At 41.5% G+C, this 19,247-nt stretch overlaps 2 protein-coding genes across 2 annotated transcripts; both read left to right on the top strand.

Annotated features, from left to right (window-relative positions):
* The first annotated feature begins 766 nt into the window (after positions 1-766).
* Positions 767-5,423, top strand: pdia4 (protein disulfide isomerase family A, member 4). The gene is made up of 10 exons (XM_080855195.1): positions 767-941; positions 1,493-1,664; positions 1,753-1,958; positions 2,136-2,274; positions 2,627-2,832; positions 2,956-3,114; positions 3,718-3,869; positions 3,952-4,108; positions 4,352-4,585; positions 4,883-5,423. The coding sequence occupies exons 1-10, from the start codon at positions 863-865 to the stop codon at positions 5,293-5,295; spliced, it is 1,917 nt and encodes a 638-aa protein (XP_080711321.1). The 5' UTR covers positions 767-862; the 3' UTR covers positions 5,296-5,423.
* Positions 5,424-6,706: 1,283 nt separating this feature from the next.
* On the top strand, positions 6,707-18,750 carry ezh2 (enhancer of zeste 2 polycomb repressive complex 2 subunit). The gene is made up of 20 exons (XM_080854707.1): positions 6,707-6,864; positions 9,901-10,024; positions 10,603-10,704; positions 11,248-11,367; positions 11,507-11,627; positions 11,781-11,906; positions 12,080-12,182; positions 12,446-12,609; positions 12,824-12,921; positions 13,246-13,501; positions 14,264-14,430; positions 14,759-14,850; positions 14,934-14,974; positions 15,210-15,335; positions 16,282-16,460; positions 16,617-16,712; positions 17,234-17,315; positions 17,409-17,489; positions 17,571-17,655; positions 17,803-18,750. Exons 2-20 carry the CDS (start codon positions 9,908-9,910, stop codon positions 17,861-17,863), a joined length of 2,217 nt encoding a protein of 738 aa, XP_080710833.1. The 5' UTR covers positions 6,707-6,864; positions 9,901-9,907; the 3' UTR covers positions 17,864-18,750.
* The last annotated feature ends 497 nt before the right edge of the window (positions 18,751-19,247 follow it).

Below are 19,247 nucleotides of genomic sequence, written 5' to 3'. Positions count from 1 at the left end.
CCAGCCTGACAAATGAAGAAGTGGTCAGATGAGCACGTTATTTGGGAATGGTGTACAACAACAAGGATGGACTGATGTAAAAAAAAAAAAAATTGTGTTCTTTGTCATAGAGCAACGTGCAGTGACTTGTTGGATCAATGACAACTTTCATGCCTAAATAACATATTATTAGTAGCTAACTTTGGAAGAATCCTTGTTTTGCTGTTATGAATAAACTTTCATGTTTTTTTTTTTAAAAATGTATTGATTTGTTGACAAGCCTTAGTGGTGTGCTCTTAGTCTTCGGCAGGTATCTTAATGTATGTTCATTAGTGCATTTGTGGTAGGCAAAATCATCATCCTGTGTTGCTTTAACTTGAAGTTTTTATTTTGCCGAGCAGAAGGCCCGTCTTTCATTCTCTTGAAATGGAAGAGTAATACAAAGTTGCAACAAATGCCTCTTCATGTTAACACAATCGTGAAAGGGAGGGTGGGGGAGCAAAGACTGCAAGCTTGTTTGCTAAAGTTGATAAAGTACATGCTTTTCCTGTTTCTTCCTTGTCCTTTTATTTTAGCCTACCTACGTTCTCCATACCCAATGAAATCTCAGATCAACCAGAACCATGGCTCTGATCCAACCAATTGAGGTTGTGAACGTACTAGCGATACAGACTTGAGTGGCGATGTGTGATTGGATATTACGTCAAGCAACAAGCCAATAACAGCGTGGCAAGTCAGACAAGTTAACTTGCATAAAATCGTTGTCCAGATAGTAGAACATTTGCTGTAGCAGTGAAATTGGCGGTATCATCTTTAGGAAATATTTACAATATTAGAGTTTGACCATAGGCTGGTTGTTGTATGATAACCTCTCGCATTGAAAATGAAAAGGATAACATTGCTATTCATTGTCATGTTGGGCATTGCACACTTTGTGACGGTCAGTCGAAGTGAAGATGATGGTAAGTAATGTGAGGAAAACTGTAACGTGTACGTCAGTTAGCCAGCTAACTATATTAATCATTGCAAAATAATGGTACCATAACCTTGTAGACAATTTACCCTCTACGTTAGATTGGAGGGTGTTGTGTTAGTAGGCCACCTAGTTGCTGTTGCCATTGACTGACAGCATGTACAGTGTATCATCGTAAGCTAGGAAAATGTTGTGAAGTCTGCAGTATTAGCCATGCTTTATGGCACAACCGTGTTAGCTCACAGCTATGGATGGTATGCAGAAATCTCCCATAACTGACTGACTCTAACATTAAGATTAACGTTACATTGATGATTGTTCAGTCATTCAGGTTCACGCATGTTATAATAAGCTAGCTAACGCCAACTAACATCAATTAACCAGTTCAATTTCATAGGGCTTGCGGCTCTGAAATATCTTCTGGAGGTAGTTTTGTAACATAACCTTAAACCGAGCTAACTCGGAAATCTTGAAGTGCATAAATGCTTTTGGCTTAATCTTGTCATATCACTGTTAAAAAGTTGAATCCTGTGTCATCAGATCAAGCAGAGGACATTGAAGAATTGGGCGATGATGGAGACGGTGACGAGGACGATGATGACGATGGCTCAGAAGTTAAAGATGAAAACGGAGTGCTGATTCTTACAGATAGTAACTTCGACACTTTTATGGAGGACAAAGACACTGTTCTGGTCGAGTTTTATGCTCCTTGGTATGATTGAACTGTTTGTGTCAAAGTAACAGTCAGCATAATCGTAAAGCTGTATTGTGAGTTTTACAGTGTACGTTCTTGTGAATAGGTGTGGACACTGCAAGCAGTTTATCCCAGAATATGAGAAAATTGCTCAGATCCTGAAAGAAAATGACCCACCTATTCCAGTTGCAAAGGTGGATGCCACCAAAGAGAGTGCTCTCGGAGGCAGATTTGAAGTTCAAGGCTATCCCACATTCAAAATAATGAAGAAGGGGGAACCCGTGGAATATGATGGTGGTCGGACACAGCAAGGTATGTCATCCATGTGTAAAATTTCTCATTTCTAATTTGAGTTTATGATGGGAGTCACACAGCTGATGTCCACCTGCAGTGTGTGATCAGTCTTGTGCAAAGTTTGCTCACCCTCTTAATGACCCACACTAAATGGTCTGTGCCGGATTGTAACATCACTTTCTTTTTCTAATGCAGCTATCGTGGCGAGGGTAAAGGAAGTTGCACAGCCAGACTGGAAGCCACCGCCAGAGGCGACTCTGGTTCTGACAAAGGACAACTTCGATGAAATAGTTGATAAGGCTGACATCATCCTGGTTGAGTTTTATGCCCCATGGTAAGTACCAGGATTGGGTCTTCTATGAAGTTCTCATTCAGCAAAAGTCTTGCAGTAAGTTATGTACATGCACATAAGGTTACAGAGTACACTTGCAACCAAAGGAACTTTGTAGTACTCTGCAATTTACTTTAGCAGTTCATTGAAACAATACAATAAGGTGCTTGTATGATCTTTAAAATAACTGTTGTACAGTCTATCCTGAATTACTTCTACAGCAACCAAGAAGAAGCACAAATAAAACATATGCTAGCATAGATCTTTGAGCTGTACTTTGATCTGAGATATTTTATCTGCTGTATCTATCTATGGTCGAAAAGTAAGCTCCACTTTTGTTTGTTCTGTCCACCAGGTGTGGCCACTGTAAACGCCTGGCACCTGAGTTTGAGAAAGCAGCCCAGGAGCTCAGCACTCGTATCCCACCAATCCTACTGGCCAAAGTTGATGCCACCGAAGAGCCTGATCTTGCTACAAAATATGGAGTATCTGGTTATCCAACCTTAAAAATCTTTAGAAAGGGCAAGCCTTTTGAATACAATGGGCCAAGAGAGAAGTTGGGTAGGTCTTATTGTCTGTTTACGTGTAACTTCACATGAAATGTAGCATATTTTGCTTCTTATGATGTTTGTGAATTGTGACATGTCTTAAATGATCTGTGTTTTTTGCATGCTGTCTGTTCAGGCATTGTGGACTACATGAGTGATCAGGCAGGAACTCCGTCGAAGCAAATTCAGACTGTTAAACAAATCCAGGAGTTAATCAAAGATGGAGATGATGCGGTCATTGTAGGTGTTTTCACAGATGAAGGAGATGCTGCGCTTGAAGTATATATGGAAGCTTGTAAGTACAACCTCTTGGTCATTGTAACCTCTCCCTGGTTAGGTCTAACTGAAATATGAAACTCTCGCCAATGCTTAAAGGTACAGTATGTAGGATTTAGGGTCATCTACTAGCAGAAACGTTGTGTTTTCGTTAACTTACAATGAGCCCTTCGTAATCTACATATGAAGCGGGTCCTTGTTCACTGGTCTTCCATATTTCTACAGGACCCCAGAATAAGCAAACCAAATCACTGGCTTTAGAGATGACCCATCATGTTTCTATGCCACCTGACAGCCACCGTAGCTTCTCATAAATGCTTGGAAGGGCAGAAATATTCAGTCAGTTGTAATCTGCAGCCTCACCACTAGATGCCACTAGTTCTTACACACTGTACCTTTAACAAGCTGTTCTCGTTTCGATCTGCTATACGTGTGTGCATCGACACTGTTATGGCCTAGTTCATATGGATGCAACATAAAAAAGGGGAGGCAGACAACAAACTTGGCTTTAATCAGTAAATGTGCTTTTTAAACCAACACTTGCAAAGCAAGTCAAGGCGGGTGCAGTGGGTTGGAACGTGCACCATACTCTTTAATTCATAAATCTTTTCTGTGTTTAAAGGCAATGTCTTGAGAGATGACTACAGGTTCCGCCACACTTTCAGTAGCGATGTGGCCAAATTTCTGAAGGCCTCATCTGGGCAAGTGATTATGCTGCAGCCTGAGAAGTTCCGCTCCAAACATGAGCCAGAGTCCTGGTCACTTGCCATTAAGGTACATTTACAATGCCTAATGTCCATTCCAATGAACTCTATGTAGTTAAATCAGCTCTCATACTAGTGTGGTGTCCTCGCAGGATTCTACCTCTTCATCAGAAATTCAAGATTTCTTCAAGAAGAATGTGTTGCCGTTAGTTGGTCACAGAAAACAGAGCAATGATGCCAAACGTTACACAAAGAGGCCACTGGTTGTGGTGTATTATGGTGTAGATTTTGGCTTTGACTACAGAGTAGGTAAGTGGTGCAGTCTTTGGTCCTTTTCATTTGAGATTATCACTATAAGACAACAGTAGTTTTCAAAGTGTGTTCAGAGCATAGCCCTCCCCCTTATCATTTTGCATGTAGAACTGTAATTTAAGTCTTAAACCTATTTGTCATCTGGAAACGGGTGATGTTCTAGATTGAAAAGTATCAAATTACAACATTCGAATAAGTTGAGATTTCTTATTTCGTTGTCTTACCATATGTATTTTACAGCCACACAGATCTGGAGGGCCAAGGTATTAGAAGTGGCTAAGGACTTCCCAGAGTATACGTTTGCTATTGCTGATGAGGAGGACTACGCGGATGAGCTGAAGAGCCTTGGTCTGAGTGACAGTGGGGAGGATGTGAATGCTGCTATTCTTGGAGACGGGGGCAAGAAGTATCCCATGGAACCTGAGGAGTTGGACTCTGATGTGCTCAGAGATTTTGTCATGGCCTTTAAGAAGGGTGAGGCATTATCTATGTACAAAATATGCTTCTTCTGAGCTTTTATACTATTAGTTTCTTTTGGATGAATAGGTATAGGTATAATGTACATTTAAAATGTATTCTGTACAAAATAAATAGTGTGTGTGTATGTATATGTGTGTGTGTGTGTGTGTGCATGTATGTGTGTGTGTGTGTGTATATATATATATATATATATATATATATATATGTATATATATATATTTGCCTTTGAATTTTGAGTTCTATAATATTCTAACGAGTGATTGGTCATACATCCCTTTTATATAATTACAGGCAAGCTAAAACCAATTGTTAAATCTCAACCCATTCCAAAGAACAAGGGACCAGTCAAGGTTGTGGTTGGTAAGACCTTTGACGACATTGTCATGGACAAGAAGAAAGATGTTCTTATAGAATTCTATGCTCCATGGTGTGGACACTGTAAGAAGCTGGATCCTGACTATAATGCTCTGGGCAAGAAGTACAAGAACGAGAAAAACCTGGTCATTGCAAAAATGGATGCTACTGCCAATGATGTGCCTCATGACAGCTACAAAGTGGAGGGTTTCCCAACAATATATTTTGCACCCAGCAACAAAAAGGAGAGTCCTGTCAAATTTGAAGGAGGCCAGAGAGACCTGGAGACACTCAGCAAATTTTTGGAGGAGCATGCCACAAAGTTATCACAGAAGAAAGACGAACTCTAGGTTTGTTTTTTGAATAGCTTTGAACTGCAGTTTCTGGGAGGTCAAATGGTTCCAAAACTTCCAGAAATAAGTGTTGATTTGATGCTGTTGTAACAGTTGTTACTGAGACATTATTTTCCATTACAAAAGCACGCACTGTATACAACATTTCTAAGTTCTTTTTAAATAAAATGTGAAAATGTGAGAGGGGGGGTGTCTCATTTAACTGTATTGATGTCTGAAACACAGTGCAACAGGACCCTGTCGTGGTGCCATTATATCTGATTACAGTAGTAGCTCAAGAATATATACAAGCAATAAAATTGCCTGGATTTTTTCGTTATTTTTAAAAAATATTGCCAGAGCCTAATTTTCAATAGTTCTGACCTGAATCTCATTGTTCCACACTGGACCGCATTCATATGCTATTTTAATTGTTAAATAATTTTATACTGCAGGCTTGCATAATGAATCTGGCATTTTATTGTGTCTCAATTTCAAGGTCTTCCTTTGCTCAAGTAAAACTACTGTATTGCAATCTCTGGTCCGGTGGTCCCATGCATCTTTAAGGTTATTCCATTAATGTGACTGTTTTACATATTTTTTCTAACTAGGATTGTACCATTGCATTTTAATATATATTCGGTACAGTAGACTTCGATGTTGGTAAATTATATTAGTACACTGAGCAGTATGCTGAAATATTTAAGATTATGCATGCTGATGTCACTGGTTTAAGTGGCTGTAGCTCACATGTGGGTTGGGCATAATAAACCGGGTGACCTCGGTGAATACAACGTAGGGGAAGGGGAAAACATTGAGACTAAAGAGATTACAGTTAATTGAAAATCTATGCGTGTGCTGCATCATGGTGATTACATACGCTGATTAAGACTTACGTATTGGTTTCACCCTTATTAAATGGTGTCCTGCCTAGTATGTGAATGAGCGATGTTTATCTTTTTGTACACGAAACATCGAATATTTGCACCCTTTATATAACTACTAACATGAACCTATAATTCTGAAGGGCATTATGAGCGCATTGCACTGAACAGATAGTTGTCTCTTTCAAAAATCCGTTCGCTCTACATCAAGAACAAAGAAGTTCTCCACATGTCCCCACACCGGGGCCCCCATAGCAGGGTCGCCTCTGATTGGTCTAAATCGAGAAATGGTATGACCAGTCGGATCTCTCCGCATTGAGACGCCAAAATATCACTCGTTATGATTGGGCAATATGTTTGGCGCTCGTTGAGTCTGCAGTGTTCGAAGTGGGCGGCGAATTCTTAGAGAAAGAGACGGTGAAAGAGGGCTGTAATAGTTATTCAAACGGAAATATTGATATTGAGCATAAGCAGGGAGAGTACATAAAATATTCACCGCGCTTTGACACAACAGTATTTTTTTATAAGAATAGAATAACATTACACGTATTCCAGAACCAACATAACGGTTTGTTTTGTGTATTGAGTTTAACTCGCCGGTATTGGCAGTCGCGGACGCGCGGAGGTGAAACGACCCCCCTTTTTGCTAGCTCTGTCGGCTAGCCACAAATCTTGAACTGGCGGGTTTAGAGACATAACTCAGGTAATTTCTTTGAATGTGGAGTAGACCCCGCCTGCAGGTAGGAAGACCCGCGAAACGCAGTATTTTGTGGCAACTGTCATTTTCAATGTTGCCGCTGACTAACGTTATTGTCTTGAACGAGGTGTTAGCAGGATAGCATTTAGCTTCTGCTAACAGTTTCAAATTCAGATACCGGGATGGGTCGGTTGGCTAATATTTGTACCATGAATCTGGCAATTTGACTGAGAAGACACAATTATTGCCTTGCTCCAACTCAGTCGTTACGGTGTACTTATGCTGACGTTAGATTTTTGTTCAGGCACTAACATAAAGTTAGCGATAGTTGTTTTGTCTCCCACGAATTGTCACGCGGTTCTAAAATGGATAACGATAGCTAACGTTAGCTTCAAGTTAGAACGGTATGTAGCTTCCTATCATGAATTCTCTACAGCTATTTTCTACCTAGCCGTCTACCTAACCTAAGATCATAGTAATGTTAGCATGTTATACGTTTGTTCGTACACTGATGATTGGTGCAGTAGAACGTTGTCAGTGTCAATGTTACACACTTGCTGGCAGTTAACAGACGTTTTCTTTAGATGGGAAGCTAAGTAACATTAGGTAGCATGTAGCCAAATTAAGTTGTCATTTCAGCCTGGTTTATTTTACTTAGTTAAGTAAGCCTGGTGGGCTTACTTCGTTTGTCTTTAAATAACCAGATAGATCAATGGCTAGTTATTCTGACCGAGATCCAAACACAAAGCCAAGTAACATGACTTGCCAGCTGGTAACTTGGCCAGATAAGATCTAACGTTAACGTTAACATTACGCCATTGTCGGGTAACATAAACGTTGTCGATGGAACAAAAAGAGGAGGCTTGGTAACGTTTGGCAACTTCATTAACAACAACAAACGTTAACGAGGTGCCAATTTACAGAAACGTTTGTGTTCTGAATTGACGTTAGTTGACGGGTATTTAGTGATATGTTCGAGAAACTTGAACATTACCGGTAGTCACAAAATGATAGACTCGAAACAACCGGTCTCATTGAGCAAAAGATTAACAACATGATCATTCTCTAAAAGCTATCTTGCTTAGGTAACGAATCTGCGGTTTCTAGGAACCATCCACTAACAATAATCACTAGAACAAAACATTCCGAGGGGGCAATGAGTTCAGATTAGCTAACTGGCAAGGGGTTTGACTATCGAACCTGGCAGATATTTAGTTAGAACAACTTGCTCTCTGTATTGACGCTCTCCTGAATGTATGCCTTTTGAAACACTATTCCTTTAAAATGAAGTTACAACTATAGGACTGAGCGTGGTCCTTTGGTACGGATGTGTTTTGATTGTTTGGATGCTATCTTGATTTGCGCGGTGGAAAGTCCCATGTTTGACAGTAGGGGCGCCACAGGGTTATTATCGTAAACTAAAACGAAGGCAAAAACGAACTACTCACTTGGACTTCTGTGTGAAATTGATTTTCTATATGAGAAATTAACCTGGGGATATTAAATATACATACCAAACTGTGTTAGTAAGGATTCGAAGTACTCTGAAATGCTCCCGTTTGCCCTACATACTTGTATCGTGTTTTCGATGCTGTGAAAAGGGTAAAGTGGTCAGCACATACTTTGGTAACAGATCTGGGAAGGAGGGTTGCCTGGCAACTGTCACATGGCTAGCTAATGTTAAGTTAAATAGCGGTTGCTAGGCAGATAACCAATAATAATCTAAATACGTTTCTAGTGTAAAGCCTGTGCTATACGTACGTATACAATTGTTTACAAGAGTCAACATACTGCCAACTATAACACTATCATTGCAGTTTAAATATGAAATCTAGACCCCCATAATATTCTCCAAATCTGTGACTTTCTAAGTGTGTGCTCAGCAGTTGCCTTTTGTTAGCTCCTATGTAGCAAAACATTTGTTTACCCTCTTATCGAAGATCACAGGAACCATTGAAAGTCTGACAACAAATTGTGTAGGGCAATATGGTAGCGTTTCAGACTACTAAACTAGAGTCATTCAAAATCCCCATGTTATTTCCCATAGACAAAATTTCTTTGACGTGGAACACCATACTTGGGCAAAATGTGGTTGCGTAACCAGGTCTATACAGGTAGAGTTGACCATGAAAACCCATGTCATTTTGTTTGCCTGAAGTAAGTGGTTGAACAATTTAATCGTGCGGTCACCTTTCATTTGTCTTTAAAGGTACAGTGTATAGTTTTTAGTGGCATCTAGCGTTGAGGTTGCAGATTGCAACCAACTGAATAGAACACTCCCACCCCTGCCTTTCCGAGCCAAAATTATGTCATCTAGTATAACCGAATTGAATAGTCAGTTACATGATGATTGCTTTAACTTTTCTAGTGATATCAATATTATCTGTCTGCTCCTATATACTTATTTTTTGTTTTGTAGGTGTGGTATCTAAAAGTATCGAAATTCATGACAAAAATGTTGGTATCATGACAAGACTACTTTACACATTAATTTCAACTGTGCTAATGTGAGTGATGGCTGATCAGTTGTTTTGCAGCACATATAAAGCATGTATTTTAATATTCCTGTCAAAGGGACTTAGGGATGCGTCTGGCAGTGACAGATCTGACAGTGACTCTGTGATGTGTGTTGGTGCACATCCTCCTACACGACAGGAAATGAAACCCCTGTGTAGCTGGCTGTCATTCTTGTATGTTAATCAGTTGTTATTGCACTGGTGACTGTGCACTGCCTTTGTCATTTTAGTTTTAGGTCCAGTAACAGTTCAATACCACTTATGACCCATCTAGATTTCATCAGAGATTTTTTAAGGATCATTTTTAAGTGCCTCTCTCAGTGTATCGGCATAGCAACTAAATCTAATTGGTCTAGGGTAGAAAAAGGTCTTGGTTTGTTGAATAGATTGATAACTGAGAATCGTGAATTTTACATCATAGGAGAACCATCTGCATAACATGACGGTTAACCCTTATTGTCTTAGTTGTAAATATATACACCTGGCTCTGTACATGATGGAAGGCACTGGTTTCCTTATGTTGCAGGGAAATCATGGGCTTGACTGGGAAGAAATCGGAGAAGCGACCTGCATGCTGGAGGAAACGCGTGAAGTCAGAGTACATGCGTCTGCGGCAGCTCAAGCGCTTCAGGAGGGCGGATGAGATCAAGGTGAGATGAAGACCAACTCCCTCTTTCAGCTGTTCTGTACAGCTTGGACGAGCGTGCGTGGGTGCACGGCACCTCACTTGTTCAGGTGAAGTGGTCGCCTCAAGAAGCTCTCCGGGCCATTTGGATAATTAAAGACGATTATATTTTCCCTGCCCAAACTACTTTGTTCCTGTAGCTAAAATGGTCCTGATGCCATTCAAAGGTCATGTGCTTGATGTCCAGGGAATGCACATGCGGATGACATGTATATATGTGCCACCCTGGAAGATTCTTTGGATAAAAGTGTCGGCCAAATGAATACATTTAAAATCACAGCCGTAGAACAGACTTGGGTTGACCTGTGAATCACACTCAACAAGACATTTATCTGAAATGGCTTCTGTGGGATTTTCAATGTACTACACTAGCATAGTGGAATGAAGGACACATTCAATAAAACTACCATCCTTACTACTTAACTTTTTTAAGTATTATGTATTGATGTAAAATTAATCGAAGGTTATCACCAGCAATTAACTTCTTTTCAAATGGATGTTCCTACAGTTCTAACTTCTGTATTCTTTCCTTTTCTTGTGTAGAGCATGTTTAATTCCAATAGGCAAAAAATTATGGAGCGCACAGACATTCTGAACCAGGAGTGGAAGACGCACCGTATCCAGCCTGTCCACATTATGACCTCCGTAAGCTCCTTACGCGGGACTAGAGAGGTCAGCACTTCAGTTTCCCCATCAGCTCTGTTGAATCATTCACACAGAACACACACCACACACACACAGCCCAAATGCTCATGAGATGTGTGGCTTCAAGGTCAACATGCCTCTCCCCATTGAGAAGCCTTTATACGACACCATTCAGAACATTGTGTTTCAGTCCATAATGCTTCAGCTCATAGTTACGTGTGTATCTGAAAGCTGATGTTGACATGACTAGTAAATAACACTATTTCCTTGTTTAAGAATCCATTGTACACTAGCAACATTTAAAATGAGATGGAATGAACATATCTGTCTGTAGCTTCCTGCTTTCTCAGTTTCTTTCTTGGCAGCACTTAGTTTTACCACTGATAAATCCTAATGTTGCATGGCTTTGACTGTTGGCCTGTATTCTGCCTCTTCCTCTTGGCAGCCCACATATCATCTGATGGATTCTCCTTGGGGAGCGGTATTATGATGTTAGGAATGTACCGTAGTAGTAAATCAATGTCATTTATATTCATGCAACAGTGCACCGTGGACAGTGGATTTACCGAGTTTCAAAGGCAACTCATTCCTCTGAAAACGCTGAACGCTGTCGCCTCCGTACCAGTCATGTACTCCTGGTCCCCCCTGCAGCAGAACTTCATGGTAAAGTCAGATGATTATTTTTTTTTTTGAATGTGTCTGTGAAACATTTCTAAAGAATGAGCGTATCTTGTTGTATAGTGTTTAAAACAAGTGTCTTTGGTGTGGACACATAAAACAATGACCTTCTCTGGTTTCCTAGGTCGAGGATGAGACCGTTTTGCATAACATCCCATACATGGGTGATGAAATCCTCGACCAAGACGGCACATTCATCGAAGAGCTCATTAAGAACTATGACGGCAAAGTTCATGGAGACAGAGGTAAGCAAAGGTTAACATACGGCTCCCAATCATTTGTTCAGCTGTTTAGATAAACGTAGTTTTATTTCTTCAATTTGCCTACATATGTGCATATGGTGTACATCCATGGCAAAAGGTTCTGATTTCACAGGTGTTTTGGTTCTTCTTTATAAGAGTGTGGCTTCATAAACGATGAGATCTTCGTGGAGCTGGTCAACGCACTCAATCAGTACAGCGACTATGAGGATGACGATGACGAAGATGACCAGCAGGACTTCAAGCTGGAGAAGCCGGATAATTGTGACGTTAAGTACGACACAGATGACCCCTGCAAGGACCAGCAAGTCAACTCCGAGAGTAAGTCGGATCATCACCGGATCTTTGCATCACACGGCTGGTGGTCTTGTGATGTGTTGTGAATTGCTTGCTTTTATACTGCCATACTAAAAGGTTGCTTGTTGTCTCTGCCACAGGTAAACCGAATGACTCCTCTAAGAAGTTCCCCTCTGATAAGATCTTTGAGGCGATTTCCTCCATGTTTCCTGACAAAGGCTCCACTGAGGAACTGAAGGAGAAGTAAGTAATTTGTTTTCAATACTTGCATCATCTACACACCACCTCCTTTTGAACTGATAGAGCTGCACGGATCCGTCCAAGATCAGTGTTGTAGTTTATATTTATAATATCATTTATAATATGTATGTATGTATGTATGTATGTATGTATGTATGTATGTATGTATGTATATTTCTATGTGAAAGTGTGCTGTGGTTGGAGGTTGTGTACCTTGAGGCGCATGAGCCTCGCTGAGCCTGTCTTTCCTGTCGTTTGCGCTGCAGGTACAAAGAGCTGACGGAGCAGCAGCTTCCTGGGGCCCTGCCTCCCGAGTGCACCCCCAACATCGATGGACCAAACGCCAAGTCTGTGCAGCGCGAGCAGAGCCTGCACTCCTTCCACACGCTCTTCTGCCGGCGCTGCTTCAAATATGACTGCTTCCTCCACCGTGAGTGTGTGTGACTCTTCTCATTCATCCCACTTAAACATTTTATGCTGTGCTTTAGTGAGCCATCCACTGTTATAAAACAGAAGTGGTGTGTGTTAATATTAGCCATGAGTCATGAGTTTGGCATAGTGTGATCATTCATAGTGTGATGTCCCCCCACTGCTTTAGATGAGGATTTTAATTTCTCTTTTTTTCTTTTCTGTTAATCTTACAGCTTTCCATGCCACCCCAAACACGTATAAGCGCAAGAACATGGAAAATCTGGTGGACAGTAAACCATGCGGTGTTGATTGCTACATGTATCTGGTGCAGGTACAGTGTCCTTCTCTTCTCATGGGATTTTTCATATGAGCGTAGTTGTGATAAGTGAGCTTACTTAACGACTCCAAATCCTCACAGTGGAAGTTTTCTAGTCATCCTCAAATTCATGGTTCATGCCGTTTATTTTCTTGTTATTCTTGCATTTTAATGAAATCAAATCCGTTACTGTATCTCACGTTTCCACCCTGGGGAATGCACATGTGTGAAGTAGAGTATTCAGTCTTGCCTCCTGCTTTTTGAGAGCTCAGCCCATGGTCTGTTATTGTGTGGCAGATAATTATCATTAACCTGTGGATTGCCCTCTATCCTCTTTAGGATGGTGTGGTGCGTGAGTACCCCGTCGGTGTGGTGCCAGAACGGGTCAAGACGCCAGTCAAGCGCCCCGTGGGCCGTCGTCGGGGACGCCAGCCCAACAGCAGCAGCCGGCCCAGCACCCCCACCGTCAGCACGGATACCAAAGACACGGACAGCGACCGCGAGGGCGGTGCCGACGGGGCTGACGGGACCGACGGGGCCGACTCCAACGACAAGGACGACGATGACAAGAAGGATGAGACCACCAGCTCCTCAGGTGAGGCAATGCAAGTAGAGCTACAGGGGTGTGACTCCCTTCAAGCCACATGGTACAATATTACCATAGCACTTGGGATGGCATGTTTCTGTTGTGTTTTAGCAAGGTATTTCAGTAAGGTCTCTTGCGATGTGTACAGCCCTTTATTAAGACTGTCCACAAATGTGCCCAAAGTCAAACTAAACACCTGTCTATCATGTTGTGGGTTGAATGAATGAAGGCTGTCATTCTAGCAACCACCCAGTAAAGCATAATTTACAAAATTATTTGAGAGGTTACTGACGACTTACAGACAACAGCTTGTTCTAGTTGGCTGAAATTGGTCCGACTTTCTTGATGACAATTATCTGATCATTTGAAGCATGGACTGTGGACTGTGCACAGGAGAGCCAATATTCCTCTAGTGGGAAAGAGAGCAAGATCAATACATTCTCTATCAGAATACAGTAGGGGACGACTGGTGGGAACCTGATAACGACTGACCCATTTCTGATCACCTCTTAATATTCTTAGGGTCATGGCTATTTAAAAACGTTCCTGTGTACAATATCAGCAGTTATGACAAGTCGCTCAACAATTGCTCAAAATTTGCTGGTCATATGGGTCCATGCATCTTGTAGCACAAAAAACAAGTAATTTATAGAATGGAGTGTTAATCTTTCCTTCCTTGCCTCTGACATTGGTGTTGTTGATTTTATAACAAGTGTTGTAGGTGTCAACATTGTTTTTATTGTTATCTAACTTGTTGTCCTGCCTCTCCAGAGGCGAACTCGCGGTGCCAGACGCCGGTGAAGCTGAAGCTGAACTCCGAGCCGGAGAATGTGGACTGGAGCGGAGCGGAGGCCTCCCTCTTCAGGGTGCTCATCGGCACCTACTACGACAACTACTGCGCCATCGCACGCCTCGTCGGCACCAAGACCTGCAGACAGGTCAGCAGCCTCTCCCTCTGTCTGTAGTCCGTTCAGATCTCATCTATGAGCATGCCCCACCCCCTCCCCCCTCAATGGGATGCTTTAAGGCCTGGCCTCTAGTGTTTTTTCAGTGGTCGAGGTTTTTAAGTAATTGATGGCAACTCAGGTTGTTTTTAAAACATTTGAGTGAAATCTAGAGCAAACATTATGCAAAATAAATCAAACAAAGGCGAGAGTCAGAAACATTTTCTTTGTCCACCGATGGGAAGCTGACAACTGTGTACACCTATTGACAGTTGATTATTGAGTCCTTCAGTTTCCTCCTCCTCAATGCCTCTGTTTACAGGTGTACGAGTTCCGTGTGAAGGAGTCGAGCATCATTCCTGCTCCTGCTGAAGACGAGGACACGCCCCCCAGGAAAAAGAAGAGGAAACACAGGTACAGGAGGAGAGAGATGAAAGGTTAATATCGCCTCAGTATCATTTATGAATTACTCACTTGTTCCCTTGCTCTAACTCTAGGTTGTGGGCCACACATTGTCGAAAAATCCAGCTGAAAAAAGGTTTGTATAGAGCATTGTAAATTCATTCTTCATGCATTAAAATGTGAACACTTTAAATGATGTATATGCTCTTATTTTATATTGTGCACTCATGTGTTCATGTATATATCACTTAAGGAGTTTTTGTCACTATATTGTAGTGGTATTGTGCATTGTAAAATATTGCTATTTTAAGTGTTTTTTTTTTTTTTTTTTTTTTTTTTTTTTTTTCTCTCCCCCGTCTCAAACTCAGCAGATGGTTCTTCCAACCACGTGTACAACTACCAGCCTTGTGACCACCCCCGCCAGCCCTGTGACAGCTCCTGCCCCTGTGTCACCGCTCAGAACTTCTGCGAGAAATTCTGCCAGTGCAGCTCAGAGTGTGAGTGTGGCGGAGGCCTCCGCAGTAGTGACAGACGGCCGCTTTGCTTCTGTGCCTTTCAGGGCAGATATGCTGTACGCTGTATGCACACGAGGGATTGGAAAGGGTTAGAGCAAAGAAGCTACCTTTTGTTGATCAGTTCTGGGATAATTATTTTGTATTTCCAGAGCACTAGCTGTGACTTTATGCACCTTGTAAAGTCTTTGAAGTTGTAGTATTGAAACCGGTACGGTGTATAGCAGAGCCTGCTGCTGCTGTTTGATGGTTATAACCTCACACCTAATCGGTCACAATGACTAATTTTTATGTTTTCACTTCAATTATTCTCTTTCAATTCTATACAAGCTGCAACAAAGCATTTTTCAACCACCCTTTAAAAAAAAAAAAAGTAAACTTGCCACCTTAAATTATGCAGTACTTAAACACCGTTGCTGAAACACATAAGAGACTGAAATGAAATAAGGGCAAGCGGTGTCTAAATTACCTCTGTTATGTAGCCTTCTTTTGAATATAATGAAGCTAATTTACGTGTATTTCCTGTGGGTTAATAACTCCCAGCTGGGCCGCCACAACTGGCAGGCAGTGCAACAGTCACCTGCAACAATGGAGCTCTCTGTGTGAGTCAGCAGCAGAAAAAACTCATGTCCAATGAAACGATTGTGATCACGATAGGCTAGGCCTGCAATATGAGCAAAGAAAGGCTTAATAGACAAGAGCAACATTATGTCAACTGTGGGTATTTTTGGCGGCACTGCCCCTTTTTGTGGGAAAAACAGTTGTAGTGTGACTGGTGGCGAATGGGAGATGGGGTTATCACTGTGCCTTCATAGGCTTTTTTCAGAGAGAAGGCCCCATTGCAAATCTGTACAAATTCTCGGTCCCTGCTATCCTTTCAGGAATGCTGAATCCTCTTTAAAGGTGTGTGTGATGTGTGTGATTCCTGCAGGTCAGAACCGCTTCCCTGGGTGTCGTTGTAAGGCCCAGTGCAACACCAAGCAGTGCCCCTGCTACCTGGCTGTGCGCGAGTGTGACCCTGACCTCTGCCTGACCTGCGGTGCCGCCGAACACTGGGACAGCAAGAACGTCTCCTGCAAGAACTGCAGCATCCAGAGAGGGGCCAAGAAGGTGAGCTGGGGACGAAGCCAGTGTCTCCCATTCTCTCTCTCTCTCTTTCTCAAACACACACACACTCTCACTCACAAACATACACACACTCACACACACACACAAAGAGTGTACTAAGTATTTCCTCAGTTAATTGATGGCTTTTTTTTCCGGCAGCATCTCTTGTTGGCTCCCTCTGACGTTGCTGGCTGGGGCATCTTCATTAAGGAATCTGTACAGAAGAACGAGTTCATCTCTGAATACTGTGGAGAGGTGAGAGCAAGGCCTTTGTCAGCCAGTGATCAGTGTGGTAGTGTACGGGATGTGTATTACACTCTACCCAACCCAACCTGCAAACCGCTAGCTTATAAACTAATGTGTTGGCATCCATAGAATGGAATAAGAGAATGTTTTCTAATTTGGTGCACATTTTAAAAAGTTGGTAAGCCTAAAATAAAAAGTGGCGCACCAATGACCGTTTAAAAATTCAGTGTAGTAGTCAAAACATACATTACCAAAGGATATAGATTTCTCATGAACCACCACTTATAGGTTCCAGCAAATGATTGCAAGACTTTTCTGTCAGTCAGGAGGTGTGACAGGACCTGTGTGTGTGTGTGTGTGTGTGTGTGTGTGTGTGTGTGTGTGTGTGGAAGAGACGGTAGAAATCCCACTATTAACTTAGCCTATTTAATGCAATTCGGTGCAATATCCGACCGGGGGTTATGGGTAGACCGACACATCAGGAGTGACTGTTGTGGTATGGCGCAGTAACGTGTTCTGTGTCTGTACAGATCATCTCCCAGGACGAGGCTGATCGCAGAGGCAAAGTCTATGACAAGTACATGTGCAGCTTCCTGTTCAATCTGAACAATGGTAACCACTACATCCTGCTCCAGCTCTATACTCCACCACTTGATGTCTCGTGTGGAAATGTGACAATGTGATTGGGTTTCTTTCTCCCCTCAGATTTTGTTGTTGACGCAACCAGGAAAGGCAACAAGATCAGATTTGCAAATCATTCGGTTAACCCCAATTGCTATGCAAAAGGCAAGTTGTCCACATTTTATTTTCAGTCTCATACTACAATTTGCATTATCCTGTTTTAATGGTTTGATTCTTTTCTTGCAGTAATGATGGTAAATGGGGATCATAGAATTGGCATATTTGCCAAGAGAGCGATACAAACTGGTGAAGAGCTTTTCTTTGACTACAGGTAGGAAATCACCCTCTCTGGTCTTGATGTGGTTAACTCTTTCACTTCAGTTATGTGTCCGTCCCAAATAACTGAAAGAATGTGCCTTGTGCTTTTCATGATGGTTTGAACGCAACTGAAACGCAATCTCTCCTTCCCCTTCCATAGATATAGCCAAGCTGATGCCCTCAAGTATGTGGGCATTGAACGAGAATCGGAAATTGCGTGAAGCCATCTACCTACCTCGTGAACAAAATGCCTTAAGCCTTTCAGGATCTTTCACCCTCCCACATGCATTTCCAAGCTGTTTTCTGAGATGCTGTTCTTTTGTTTTTGTAATAGGACAACGGTGTCTATTCAGAATCCTTTGTAAGCAATTTTTTTTAAAAGAAGCCCTTTTTCTGTCTTCTGTTTGTCTTTCCACTCGGGGCTTTCCTCCTATGGACAGGCCTCCTCTGGGACTCATACGCTACAAGAACTTGAACATTCACTTTGGTGTTTACAGCAGAGAGTTCAAACGAAATCCTCCTTTGGACTTTTTATGGGCCATCTTATATACTCTTCCAAAACGATCATTCTCATACTGCTACTGATGGACTATTCCTCTTTTCTTTTATATTATCGTTTTTGTTTTCCTTCTTTTCCTTTGGACCAAATTGACAGTTGAACTGGTTACTTTCTCAAGTAAAACTCACTGTGCACTTACAGTACAACACCATACAGTCGGTTAAGGTTTTTTGTTTCAGTAAACATGTAAAAAACCAAAGTCACAAAAAAGAATACATCTTTCATGCAACCTTGCAAGAACCCATAGCACAGAGGCATGCATTTCCTGGTGTGCTAGTCCACAAGGTCGCTAAAGATGTGCGGTCGAGAGGCAAGACAGTGTCAACCATTGCAGTGCCTTCAGTTGCTAATATAACACTGTCTAGTTTTATCGGCATAGATCTCCTCCAACTTTGGAAATAGAACCTGGAGTTTTGTTATATGCATGAACAAAAGGGGGGAAAAAAAGGTTTTGAACAGACTAGAAATCAGGGAACTCATCTTAAAACCATTTTTAAACTGTCAATCAAGCAACAGTGCAGCTAGTGGATATGTAAAGACATTTTAAGAGCTGGAATGCTTTTATGCAGAAGCTTGCTGGTATTTGTTTAAAGAAAAAAAACAACCGAACAATGCAATCACTTAAAACAAGGACATGTTTGGCTGCAAGCAATAATACTAGCTTGAATCATGTTCATAAGATCCTGAAGATGGAGTGGAGATGTCTGTATTTATTTGTATTGGACTGTGTACACCAGTTGTACATTTTTGTAATTTATTGAAAGCTTTCCTAATTTGCTGTGACTTAACCAGATAGTGAAGGTTGTTTTGTTTCTGTTTTTCTTTGTTAAAGGGGGGATGCAGTCAAACAAGATTGTTTTAAATTATTCATGTAAAATGGTATCCTTTGTGAGGTTTTGCCCTTTTTAAACAAGTATTTACATCGATACAAACTGATTTCCCCTTGAGTTCTTCCTTTTCTCCTGAGGGTTTGTGACCACTCCACCTCTGTTTCTGCCTCTGATTTATATAAAAGGTGCTGATTTTTTTTTTGAAATGTTTACAGG

Source organism: Sprattus sprattus (genome assembly GCF_963457725.1).
Source record: "Sprattus sprattus genome assembly, chromosome: 17".
Lineage (NCBI taxonomy): Eukaryota > Metazoa > Chordata > Actinopteri > Clupeiformes > Clupeidae > Sprattus > Sprattus sprattus.
The sequence above is the reverse complement of the archived record's forward strand: the minus strand, read 5'-3'. Positions and strand labels throughout refer to the sequence as shown.

Excerpts from the sequence above, each read along its gene's own strand:
- pdia4 (XM_080855195.1), top strand. The coding sequence starts at position 863 with ATGAAAAGGATAACATTGCTATTCATTGTCATGTTGGGCATTGCACAC. Across the intron at positions 942-1,492 it reads CAGTCGAAGTGAAGATGATG|ATCAAGCAGAGGACATTGAA; the intron begins GTAAGTAATGTG and ends CTGTGTCATCAG. Across the intron at positions 2,275-2,626 it reads GTTGAGTTTTATGCCCCATG|GTGTGGCCACTGTAAACGCC; the intron begins GTAAGTACCAGG and ends TCTGTCCACCAG.
- ezh2 (XM_080854707.1), top strand. The coding sequence starts at position 9,908 with ATGGGCTTGACTGGGAAGAAATCGGAGAAGCGACCTGCATGCTGGAGG. Across the intron at positions 12,183-12,445 it reads ACTGAGGAACTGAAGGAGAA|GTACAAAGAGCTGACGGAGC; the intron begins GTAAGTAATTTG and ends TTTGCGCTGCAG. Across the intron at positions 17,490-17,570 it reads CCCCAATTGCTATGCAAAAG|TAATGATGGTAAATGGGGAT; the intron begins GCAAGTTGTCCA and ends CTTTTCTTGCAG.